General features: G+C 43.3%; 1 protein-coding gene across 1 annotated transcript in view; it reads left to right on the top strand.

Annotated features, from left to right (window-relative positions):
* Positions 1-7,203: 7,203 nt before the first annotated feature.
* The window catches only part of OVOL1 (ovo like transcriptional repressor 1), a 65,320-nt gene continuing 58,983 nt past the window's right edge, over positions 7,204-13,540 (top strand). Inside the window, exon 1 of the mRNA XM_077456117.1 lies at positions 7,204-8,364. Coding sequence (XP_077312243.1) covers positions 8,265-8,364 — 100 coding nt within the window. The 5' untranslated portion in view covers positions 7,204-8,264. The remainder of the gene's footprint in view (positions 8,365-13,540) is intronic.

Below are 13,540 nucleotides of genomic sequence, written 5' to 3'. Positions count from 1 at the left end.
ACCTTCGTTAGGCAGGTGTTGGTACTCTCTCCTTCCATTTTTTGTGTGTCCAGGCAGTGATTTGGCTCGCTGGGACTTGTAGTTCACCACCTCCACATGTATTCCTTTCAGGAAGCTCAGTTGAGGTCAGAGGTAGCTTCCTCTTGGATTGCCTAGCAAACACCAGAATGCTCTCTGATTTGCAGCAGGCTCTGTACTCTAGGGCTAATCTCAGTCTCCAGTTGATCAATCTGCTACTCTGCTCTGGTAAGCCTGGTTTCCAGGACTCTCATTTCTTACTGCTGTGTTACTTGTCTGTCAGAGTGTTTTTATTATCCTGTGCCTTTTTAGATCTGGGGAGTTTTGCCTGCCTGACTAGCTGCCTTAGCACTGAAGATTCAGATGGAGAAGTTTATTTTATTTATTTATTTATTTATTTATTTAAAAGAGAGCACATCCTCTGTTTTACAGAGAAAAGGGCCCAGTGTGAGCTAAACGCCCGCAAAGATGTTCCTAATCAGCATTCCAGCCTCAAAGGAGTAAAAAGGCTAGACATGACAAGTCGCAGAGTCGCATGCAGCTGGATGGATGCCTGTTGTCTCAGCATTCCAGATCTCCCTCGCCCTTACCTCACTTTAGTCACTCGGACCTGAGCCAGGAGAGGTCAAGACATCAGAAAGCCTCTAGAAAGAGGAAATCTGGGCGCAGACAGAGAAGATCCTCTTCTTCAGATAGGTCTTCATCGCCGGCCCAGGCAGAAGAAGGATCCTGTTGGGCTTGCTCAGTCGAGGTCATCAGAGGAAAGCGGGTATGTGCATCTTGCTTCAAGGAGGCGGCTCAGGACAATGCTGCGAATGCACGCCAGGTTAAATCCTACATTGAGCTCGCAGTCAAGGAAGGGTTGAACAGTGTTTCAAAGGAATCCTGCTGTATCTTCAGCATTTGCAGATTCAGATCATGTGTTTTCAGTGCGGTTTAACTTTGACGTCGATATTGAATCTGAGGCTGAGATGGTCTCGGAATCGCATACGTTTGATTTTTGCACTGGTTCCCCCCTGGGTGGAGGCCTCAAAGAAACAGCAGAGATACTACCCATATTTAAAGAAATCTTTACCTTACTTCCCATTCATTTCTAAAATTAAAGTGACTGGGCGGGGCCTGAGAAGCTCAATGTGCATAATAGAATATCGAAGCTGTAACCCTTGGGACACTATGCCTAAGGTGGATGCTTCATTACCTAGATTTGCCTGCCACATTACGCTTCCGCTGGAGGATTCGGTCTCCTTTAGGGATCCTATGGATCTCAGAATAAACCCTGACCTAAATAGGTTGTATAGTTTGGCCGAAGGAGCCTGCAGGCTGGTGGTAGTGCTCGCTTCTGTGGCAGCAGCACTTGGGTTGGATTCGCACCAGTGCGTTTTTGGTGCTTTTTGCGCTACTGTTCTTTTACCATGGTCTCCTATGGGGCATGTTAGGTGGTGCGGATCTGCGGAATGCAGGGAGAGTGCATGATTCTGAATCCAGCCTTAGGCTGTGAGTAGTGGAGCTGGTGAATGGATGTTCAGATGAAAGTCTGGGAAGTGGCAGTTCTTCTTTTGCCATTTTCAGGACTGCTGTAGAGTTTGTGGCTGAAGTGGCAAAAGATGACAGCGATTGATGAGGCGATTCAGTTTGCGCCGTGCGCTATATGAATTATTCATTCATTCATTCCTTCACAGCAAATATAATGGCTCATTCCATCACAGCCGCAGAGCCTTATGGTTGAAGCATTGGTCGGCCGATAAGGCTTCCAAGCACAGTCTATGTTCAATTCCATTCAGGAAGACTTAGAATCAGCAATTCAGCGGGTTTCTGGCGGCAGATCTAGCCTAATCTTGCAGAAGAGAAAAAGACAACAGCAGCCCTTTCGGTTTAACAAGAGATCCAAAGAAGGGTCCAGCGAGGCCAGTACTTACAGACAGTTTTTCATGGAAGGGAGCCGGTTCAACCTTCCAGACCCAGGGCCAACGAAGCTTCTAAGGCCGCGTACACACGGGCGGATTGTCTGGCCAACTAAGTTGGTCAGACAATCCGACAGACAGTCCGTCCTACTTTTGAATGAACGGACCACACACGACGAACAGACAGTCCGCTGAAAGCTTGCGCGATGACGTGTACGGCACGTACGACGGGACTAGAAATTCGACGTCCAATACACTGCAATGCAACCTTCGGCCGTGTAAATCCTTTCTGAGCATGCGCCATACTTAGTCCGTCCAACTTGCCTACTCACGAGCGGACTGTCCGCTGAAACCAAGTTTGGACGGACTGTATTACGGAAATTCCGAAAGACTTAGTCCGCCAGACTGTCCGCTGAAAAAGTCCACTGAAGCCCACACACGAGCGGATTGTCCGCTGAAACACGTTTCAGCGGACTAAGTTGGACAGACAGTCCGCCCATGTGTACGCGGCGTAAGGCTTCAAATAAGTCCTTCTGAAGGTGTCTCCACTTAACCCTCTCAAGTAGGAGCAAGACTAGCCTAATTCAGGAGGGTTTGGGTAGTCAAATTACAGGATGCCTGTATTGAATTATTGTCTCGAGTTCAGAACAAGGCCCCATCATACCTTGTACGTAGAAACCGGGCTTCCTACAGATGTTTGAGAGAAAATATAGGGGAGCTGTTGGCAACAAGGGCCATCCTTCAGGGTTCCAAGGCACGAATTGGGTCAAAGAGTATGTTCCCCTCTGTTTTTGGTCCCAAAGGCTTCAGGGGTTTCGGACCAGTTTTTTGGCCTCAAAGTCCTGAATTCTTTCATGAAGATTCCACCATTCAAAATGGAGTCAGGGGAAATGATCATTTCCGTTGTGGACTTAGGAGACTGGATGGTTTCCATTGATTTGGCAGATGTGTATCTTCTTGTTTCCATAGACACATCTGAGCATCGCTTTCTCAGGTTTTCCATGGAAGGCTCTCATTTTCACTTTTAATGTCTCCCATTCAGTCTCTGCACAGCTCTGAGAATGTTCTCAAAGCTACTGTCTGCTGTCGTTGCGACTTTCAGGGTCAAGGGAGTGCAAATATTCCATTATCTAGACATGCTACTTCTGGGTCCGTCAAATGAGCTCCTTCTACTTCATGTGAATTTCACCTGCAAACACTAGTTTGTTTCGCTTGGTCGTTCAACTATCGGAAGAGCCAGATGCATCCGACCCAAATGTTGGAGTATTTAGGAGTACAATTCAACACGGATCAGGGTGGTGTTTCTCTTCCTCAGAGGAAGGTCCAGGAGATCCAGTCTTAGACAAAAGCAGTGATAGCAAGGTCTTCGATGATGGTGAAGGAATGCATGCAGAATCTGGAGGTTCTATCAGCCACAGTTCCAGTAGTCCCATGGGTCAGGTGGCGCAGAAGGAGGTTTCAATGCAACTTTCTTCTTCAGTGGGATCGTCACTCCTTCTACCAGAAATTCTATCTGCCAATTCAGATAACCTGGTCCCTGGTTTGGTCAGTAGCTTGCAATCTTTCCCATGGAGTTCCGTTGAAGGCCTCAGAACCAATAGTGGTGCCAACCAATGCCAGTCTGGCAGGCTGCGGGGCACACTGCCTGGGACAGCAGGTTTAAGGCCAATGGAACTTTTGTGAATTTCCTAGGATTGGATGCTGTCAGACGCACTCTCTTAGCGTTCCAACCTATGTTGCAAGGTCGAGCTGTCTAGATTCTTGGGCAACAATTACGGTGGCTTATGTGTCTCAAGGGGGCACAAGAAGTCGCCCTCTCCTTCAGGTGACATGTCAATCTTCCTATGCGCAGAGAAGAATCTTGGCTCTTACAGCATCTTATCTCCCAGGGCCTGGGAATGGTTTTAGCAGATCACTTGAGTCGAGGCTTTGAGGATCATAACGAATGGGGCCTGAATCGATAGATCTTATGGCATTGGAGGAGAATTGTCAACTGCCTTGCTTCTTCTCCCGGACCTGGTATCCACAGGCGTTGGGTCAGGGTGCTCTGTCCAGGTCTTGGAACTTCCCCTTGGTTTATGCGTTCCTGGTGCTTTCATTGGCTCTCAAAATCCTGCTGAAGATTCAGCGAGAAGGATCACAGCAATAGTAGTCTTACCTTACTGGCTGAGGGAGCCCTGGTTACCTCTGGCTTGGAGGGTAAAATTGGGCTTTCCAAACCAAATGCCTCCTTGTCAAAATCTCCTTCTGCGGAGTGGGGCCTGACACCCGAACTGAAGGAGGATGAAGTTAATAACTTGAAAGTGAGAGGGAGGCTTTAACTGGCTTGGGTCTCTCAGGTGGTGTAGTGGAGACATTATTACAGGCTCGTAAGAGGTCCACAAATGTAACCTATCACCAGATCTGGAATACTACAGAAAGGGGTTGGGACCTTGGATCTCCTTCAGTGTCTAACATTTTGGAGTTTCTGTAGAGTGGTCTCTAAGGGTTAGCTTATAATTCCCTGAAGGGTCAAATCCCCACTTTGTTGGCTATGTCGTGTACAAGATATTCTCTACATCCGTTGATGATCTGATTTTTAGGGGCAGCCATAGACATCAAACCTCCATTGAAATTGTTTTTGCAAAAGGCGGACTTAACACTAGTCTTGGGGACATCGCTGGCTCCTCCATTTGATCAAGCTTTCTCTTGTTCATTATTTCTTTTAAAAGTTTTTTACTAGCTGTTGCCTCGGCCAGAAGGGTCCACGAGTTGTGAGCCTTCTCATCTAAAGAACCATATTGTTTGGTGCTCCCAGACATGATAGCCCTTAGGCCGATTCCAAGCAGCTGATGAGTGGAGTAGGTTAGACCTGGGCTCTGCGGTTTCGGCCTACTTGAAATGGTCTAAAAGCAGATCAGCTGCAGTTTTTTTCCCAATGGGGCCTAAAAGGGTATGCAGGCAACATCCAGAGTTTTTTCTTTTTGTCAAAGACCATGTATATTGCATACAAAACTCTGTGCCTTCCTCCTCCTTCAGAGATCAAAGCATATTTGATGAAGGGTATGGCAGCATACGCAAAGGTCGCCCCTGAGGTAGTTTGCAGAGCAGCAAACTGGAGCGTGCCCAACACCTTTTATTAGGCATTACAGGCTTAATTGGCTTGCCGCCTAAGGAGACATTTGGCTCTATGGTTATTATGGCGGCTGTCGCCCATTAAAAATTTGAGTAGCAACGAGGGTTTGGCTTATTTTTTGTCTTCCCTCCCTTTTTAGAAAGCTTGCTACATCCCACAATAGGCTGGCATGGGGAGGTCCAGGAATAAGGAAAATTGTTGCCCATACTTACCGTAATTTTCCTTTTCTGGATCCTCCCCATGTCAGCCGGAGGATTCCCACCCAGTTTATCCATCACGAGGCGGGTATTTTTTGAACACTGGTGTGGGCAGACAACCGCCCTTTATGGGCTAGGAAAAAGGTGGTCCTGGAGGGGTCAGAGCTGAGCCATAGTAGGCTGACATGAGGAGGATCCAGGAAAGGAAAATTACGGTAAGTATGGGCAACAATTTTCCTTATTCTCTACACTAACTGCATTTAGTTATTGTTTTATTTATGTTTTTACAAAGCTGTCGGGCAGTTTGTCATCACACAGAGCAGAGAGATACCTTTCCTTTCTGTGTAAACTACACTCCATAAAGGTGAGGCTGTGTTCCAGGAGATTGTTCCTGTCTGTAGTTTGTTGGCCAGGCTCCTGCTGGGACCTGCTGTCAATCGTCATTGAAGGGCCAGACAGGGGGGTGTGGTGGTCATACAGACTATGGAAGTTACAGGAATTCTGTGCAATGACAACGCATCCTGTAATTCCAAGAATAAATAAGCAATACCCAAACTGACCACTCCAGCACAAATTTTCTTCCATGCTTCATGTGCTCAGATTTCAACAGAAAGAAGAGGGATTGGCAGGATCACTGGCCATTTCTGATAAAGTAAGAAAAAAATAAATTTACATGGACACAGAAACACTTATGCCGCGTACACATGATCGGAATTTTGGTTGGAAAAAGCTCTGATGGTTTTCCCGCTGGAATTCCGCTCAAGCTGTCTTGTGTACACATGGTCACACCAAATTCCGACCGCCAAGAATGTGGTGACGTACAATGGGACTAGAAAAAGGAAGTTCAATAGCCAGTAGCCAATAGCTACTGTCTCATAGTTGAATCTGAGCATGCATGAGTTTTTGCGCGTCGGAATTGCACACACACGAACGCATTTTCGGATAGGATCTTTTTCTGACTGAAAAATTGAGAACATACTCTCAATCTACGATGGAGCATACACACGATCGCATTTTCTGAACAAAAGCTTTCATCGTTCTTTTGCTGGCCAAATTTCCGATCGTGTGTGGGCCTGGCCTGTAATGTTGATACCATGCACTTGATCCTGCTATGGGTGCTCCCCAATGGAATGTAGTGGAATGTGTGGAGTCCGAGTCCAGTGCCCTGATTTGCCTGGTGCAGAGCTCTGTCCCTGAAGACCCTTGCATGGGTATGCCCATTGTGTAGGATTTAATTCCTGCATTTGATTTGGTGAGTGAGGACAGAATTTATTACTTGTTTTTTTGCTTTGACATTATATTTACACGTGAGCACCAAGATTCGTACCTACATAGGAAAAACAAGGTCAGCTGAGGCAACCTCTTTGCGGCAGCAAAATCTACAGCCTCGCTCAGTTTAACTGTGTGTGCCACACACTTTTTGTATTTTTACATTCTATAAAGGTTTGTTGCATTTTTAGAACTGCTGAAGGTCATGTAATGTGGTTGTCATGCAATATGTATAATTAGAAGAGGTGAGTGCAGGTTATGTGTCCCCATACTTTTGGAGGAATTTATAAGGAGACAATAAGTTTGGCTCTTATCTTTGTACATTAGAAAATTCCATTTGTATACTATATTAAGTGGGCCATAGTCGAGTCGAAAACTGAACAAAAATTCTTGGTTGTTCGTTTCTCGCATCATTAGAGTGCAAGTCGAGACACTTAATATTTGTGCCGCATTCGAAAGTGCCTGATCCAACATACTGGATTTTATTTAGAAAAACAAAACAAATGATAGCACAGATATATATATATATATATATATATATATATATATATATATATATATATACCATTTTCGTTTTTCAATCGACAAAACATTCAGTTTTCAACTTGCCCATGGCCTGCTTTATGTAACAGTTATAGGCAAGAACTGTTTATTTCACAAAGCTGATATATCTCTTTTGTTTGCAGGAGACATTACTGAAATATATTACGAGATGACAGTACTATGTGCCAGATACAAATACTATGCAAGTGTGTGTCACTGTTTTCACACCACAAACTCACACACCCTTCTAACAGGCTCATGCACATACTCCCTACCAGAGCTACCTGATTCTCATGTGGCAATGTGTATGCAGGTCAGGGTGTGGGTCCTTTTTTCTCCCACCCAGAAGCCATGTCCCCACCTTACCAATCTTCATCTCCTCCCTGAAGCGTTTCCACCTCACTCCAAGCAGTTTACAAACCGGTCGAACAGGTCAAAAGAAGAAGATGACAAAAAATAATAATACAGAGGTGGATCCTCCCCCCACCGTTATTTCACAACTGGTGCCTTTTCTGCAGACACTCATACCTCATCTATGCAGGTTTGATCTTTGGAAGAAGTTAAAGAGGAGAACAATTCATAAAGATTTGGCAAAATACATCCCACCATCGAAGCTTCAAATTAATTGGATTTTACATCAGTTCCATGTTGACTTTTAGAATACTTATACCGGTTTGTACAGAAAGTTTGGATCAAGCATCTTTGAACCTGCTAAACTATATGGAATTGGATTTCGCCTGGTCACTTTTCTTTGCATTTTATCTATGACTGAGAAGCATGGTTAATCAAAATGTCCAGTCAAGATACACAGACGGGATTTAAGTTCTGAAAACTGTCATCTAGAAGACTACCTGGGAAATATTCATACAAAAATAATTTCTAGATTTTTCTATAATTTGGTTTTATACTTTCAATCTCAAGCAAATTCTCAGTATTGGATTATGTTAGTACATTTTTACAATTTTTATAAAAAATAATCTGGCCACTTTTTATGCACAGATTTTGGAGGATAATGGAATAGATGGATTGCGTTGGGACCAATGTAAAAACAATTTAAACTAGACATTTCCTTGTATAGATTTGAAAACATTTGGATTATCTGACCTGAAAACAGATATCAGGTGTGAATTTAAAGCCTCTACCTGCAAGGTACAGTAAAGAAGCTACAACTGTCAGCCAATCAGATTACCAGATACATCCGGAGATCTCAAGGTGGACAAAATGCCCAGAGCATTTCTGGTGAAGAAGTCCAGCCTGAAATTAGGAAAGAGAAACTGGGGAGAAGTGCCTGATGAGGACAGAGGAGAACTGTATATTCCAGGTGAATCATCCCTTCTCTTCCTCTCATTGAACATTAGGATCCCATAGCTTGGAGTACATCATTTTCTAATTAGTCCCAGTTACCTTTAATGGTACAGATAATTGGTAAAAGCTTTTGTTGGTGGCTTGTTAAGACACTTATGTCTTAGCAATGGTATATTAATCACTAAAGCTAGTAACTACAATAATTGTTTGATAGTTACACTAGGTACAAACAAACAGCCGGATATTCACACTGTTTTATTATCACATGATTGTTAAACTTAAAGTGACACTAAACCCTAGTTTAAAAAAAAAAAAAAATGGGTTTAAGTATGTATTCATAACTCGAAAAAAAGTATCTTCTATTGCTCTCAGCCTCCTCCAAATCTCCAAGTTCTTTTTGCATCTTTGATCAGACTCCCTCTTAGCCCTTGTACACACGGTTGGAGATTCTGACAACCAAATCCATCAGAGTAATTCTGACGGATTAATTCCGGAAGAGGTCCGGAAGTGATGTTGCATACATACGGTCGGACTAAATTGTCGGAAAATCCGATTGTACATAACGTGATGACGTTATTTCGTTACGACAGGACTACGTTCAGGCTAGTAGCCAATAGCTTTGGCCTAGGAATTTGATCTGAGCATGCGTGGAACTTTGTCCGTCGGAGTAGGCTACACATGATCAGAGTATGTCTGATAGTATGTCCGATTTTGTCTGAAAATTTTACAGGCAAGTTGGAAAATTTGGTCCGCCGGATATTCCGATGGAAACAGTCCGATGCAGACCACACACAGTCGGAATATCTGACAAAACGGTCCGATAGGACACATTCCGTCGGAATCTCCGACCGTGTGTACAAGGGCATAGAGAGTGGCTACGTTCTCTGTGGTCCCATTGTAGGTAGCCACCCTCTCATGCTCAATCCTGAGATGGACTAGGGACTATAGCATTTATAGTATGCCATAAAGCATTGCATAATATTGCAACTAATGTGCACTGCTTGTTCCAAAAGAAATTGAGAGGGAGGAAAAGGAGAGGTTCAGGAGCTCACAGAGGATGTTACAATGGGCATAAAACACAGTATGTAAGGTTTTTATGAAAGATAGATTAAAGGTCTATTAAGTAGTGAATGTGTATGGATTATTTGTGGAGAATAAGGATATTGTTTAGTGTGACTTTAACTAGACATCAACATCTGTGATGGACTAGTTTAAGGGATCACTATTGTAAAATGTGTTGTATACTGATAACTGTATGGAATTAATGCATCAATTATAGCGTTCAACATTTTTTATCCTCGTTTTTGTCACCTTGATATGCAGTCCAAGCTGTTAAGAAAAAAGTGACAGTTATATGGTTTGGAACTATGTATACCACTGCCAGCTGCAGTGCACTTGTAGCAACTGTGTGTGTGTTTTTACATTGGAAAGGTGACTTCTGTAACCCTGTTGACAGTGTAAGGCTAGCTTCACACTGCTGTGCTGTGGTTTCTACGCAGCGTGGGTGGATCCGCAGTTTTCACGTTTTTTATCCACAATTTTAACCACAGCCCCATATACTTTCTATTTGGTTCCACATTTTTGGCACACTTTCAAAAAGCGCACCAAAAGTACTGCATGCTGCATCTTTGGTGCGCTTTCAGAAAAAGCACCAAAATGCACAAGCTAATAAAAAGTCTATGGGAACACCACTAAAACCATGCATGAAAATGAAGGATACATCCATGCTGCTGCCAAACCACAGCACAGTAGTGTGAAGCTTGCCTTATACTTTGAGCCGACCTCTGTTATGCCGCGTACGCGACGACCGGATTCTAACATGTTCTATTTCTAGGTCCGTCTGATTTTTTTTTAGAAAAAGTGGTCGGACTAGCCCACACACGATCAGATTGTCTGACAGACTGATCCCACCGGACCTAGTCTGCCGGAAAGTCCGGTTGTGTGTACGCGGCATAACTGTTACTTTTTGTGAACAGCTGAATTGCATGCAAATGAAAATCAAAAAATCTAAATAAAAAGCTGCTGAAAAAAGTAAATCATGTTAATTCCTAATAATATCCTGCCTGTTCTGATGACTGTACATTGAGCCTGGGTTCACACTGTAGCGATGCGGGAACCAGCGCAATTCCCCTGCTGGTTCCCGCATCACATCTCTCCCGCAGGCAGTTCACACTACACTCTGCAAACTGCTGCGGCTGTCAATACAATGTTAATGACACCCCCAGATCGATTCACAGATCTCACAGAGAATTGTGGATTCGGACAGGAATTGGATCGCATGGGTGAGAACACCCAAGCGATCCGATCCCAGTGCGGGGGAAAAAAAAGTCCCTGCATCTTTTTTTTCACGCAAATCCAATACGAGTTCAGCCATACAACTGTATGGCTGAAGTGGCACTGCGCAGACATCGCAAGTGATCCGCACTGCAGTGCAGGTGCAAATCACATGCGATGTCTGACATTGCTAAAGTGTGAACCCGGGCTGAAAGCGGATTAAATGTTATGAGTTCCTACACTTTGTATGTTCTCATTGGTCTACTTAATTAAATCCTGCTTTCTCCTTTCAAATGTGGATTTGTGGAAATCACTAAGGGGTCTAAATTTAAGGCTGGGTTCACACATGTGTGGCCGCAGGTTTGTGCCTGGTGTGTGTCTGTTCACCAGTTCAGGTGTGATTCAGGTCCGAGTTTTTGCCTGAATTCACACCTGAACTGGATCCAAACACACACCAAACTCTTTTCCAGTCTGGACCGTGGCCATCCTGGACATGTGTAAACTGGCTCCATGAGAGCAGGTCACACTTGCCTGTCATGCGAATTGGATGCAGAAAAAACACATCCAATTCGCATATGTGTGAACGTGGCCTAAAGATGAATTCCAGATATGCATTAATTTGCATGTTTACATTCATCCAGCTATGCATGGGTATTCTTTACTGATCCCTGTGGAAGCTGAATACTACTTTAGTAGGCACCACTACTACAGCAACTTCCACTAGCTTCCGGGTCTCATGCCGGGTGCCTGCCCTCCAGCTTAGTAAACACAGGAGGTCACTCACTTGGCTTGGCACAAGCGCCAGTCGCAGAATACTGTACATTTTTCTCAATAAATGCAAAGCATTCTCTGATTGGATGAGGTGAAGATCATGACGTTACAACCCCACCTCTCCACCTTATCCAGAGAACTCTTTGCAATCATTGAGAGCATGCAAAGCATTCTCTGTATAGTGCCCTTGCCAAGTAAGTGACCCCCCTGTCTAAGCAGAAGGTCAGGCATCAGGCACAAGACCCAGAAGCCAGCAGCATTTGCTATAGCAGCGGTTTCTATTACAGTGATTTCCAGTTTCCACAGGAATGAGCCAGATATAATACACTCATACTTAAAATGGTCCAAACTAGACAAATGTAACTATGCAAAAATATGCATACTTGGAATTCAGCTTTACAAAATTTGCTGTCTGAAGAATTCGCACAGGCACAACAAACGATCACCATATTGTTTGTAATATGAATATGTCCATTGATTGTAAGCACCATCTAGTGGTCATAATGAGGTATTTCAGGAAAATACTGCATTATGGCAACTTGAGAGAGATGGGCTGCGCCCCACAGAAATGTTAACATTTATTAATCTACATTGGAAATTTCCTCTTGTTGTAAGTCCTGCACCTGCTGCATAGTTCGTTCTAGGCATTATGGCCACTGGATAGAGCTGATGCTCATAGGAGATAATCATATTACAAATAACACTGGGATTATTCATTGTACCTGTCCAAATCTGCACAGCTAATTTTTTTCATATACAGAACCCTAAATCTTCACTCTTCTGAGTTAAGTCCCATCCAGACTATCAGATTTTCTGCTGATTTTTTTTCCTTTAGATTTACCAAAACCATATAACATGAGGTTAAACGTTAGGAGTTTAAAGTTGTATGCTATTAGGCAGGCCCTTGCACTACATGGTTTTGGTAAATCTTAAGGAAAAAATCAGCAGAAAATCTGATAGTGTGGATGGGGCTTTAGGAGCACCGCTGTTACTCGATAGATATCCTGTCACATGCTGGGCACTGAGGGTCCTCCCACTGATCGCTGCTGTGTTCTGTAGTGATGTGGAGGTTGGTGGGAATAAACACATTTCTTAAAGAGGCAATAAACCCTGATGGATTTTACTTCCTCTTTATTCCCCTGCAAAGTAAAAGCATAATGGGCTAGTATGCATCGTATACTAGCCCATTATGTTGCACTTACCTGCAAACAAAGCCCACAATGTGATCCCTCCATGAAGGTCGGCCACTCAGCATGAATGTCACTCAGAGAATGCTTTACATTTTTTGCATGAATGAATGCAAAACCTTCTCTGATTGGATGAGGAGGAAAGGCAGGGTGGTTCTGTCATACAATATGCATATCGAGTTTTTAAGGAGCTTTTAATGCGTTTTTGGTGTGTTCTCTGGGTTCCTGACTCACGACGTGTACCCATGAAACTTGGGCTTACAAAATGCACCAGAAACACACCAGGGATGCATTCTTTATACACTTTTTTTAGTGCATTCCCATTGAATTACAATGGAAGATGTGTTTTTAGTGCTCTTGAAACGTGCACCAAAGATGCAGTATGTAGGACTTTTCAAATGCAGTGCAGAACAGTTACATAAGATTTATAGAGGCATAACAATTACATAGGATTTAAAGGGGCATCGTTTTTATATGCTTTTTTCACGCTGGAAAGGTGCGTTTTAGCGCAGCAAAAGTGCTCCAGTGTGTTTATTGTAGAAACCTGTTACTGTTCATTTAACATGGTTAAAATGAAGAAACTGAAATAATAGTTTATGATTTATTGAATGGAGAATTTATCTAAAAAGCATTTGTCAAGAAGAATAGGAATGTAACATTATCCATTGTTCTTATATTCTGCTAACTAGGAATGCAAAAATAATGTAGATGCATATTCAACCTGTTAAGAATCATTCAGATGGCAGATTAGTGTTGTCCACTGGCAGTCAAATATTTGTTTTTCATTTCTAAAATGAGAATTCGCCTCTCAAGTCAGGTGCTGATTAGGTCATTTTGGCTGCATGCACAGGGGAGTATAAAAAAAACTCTCAACTACGCTTGATATCTCTGCCAGGAGCTGGTAGAAAAATAGAGCCTATTAAAAAGCTTGCTTTGGTACATAATTATACCTGTTACAAG

The sequence above is a fragment of the Lithobates pipiens genome, unplaced genomic scaffold, assembly GCF_037356315.1.
Source record: "Lithobates pipiens isolate NorthernLeopardFrog02 unplaced genomic scaffold, aLitPip1_a1.2 Scaffold_10, whole genome shotgun sequence".
NCBI lineage: Eukaryota > Metazoa > Chordata > Amphibia > Anura > Ranidae > Lithobates > Lithobates pipiens.
The sequence above is the reverse complement of the archived record's forward strand: the minus strand, read 5'-3'. Positions and strand labels throughout refer to the sequence as shown.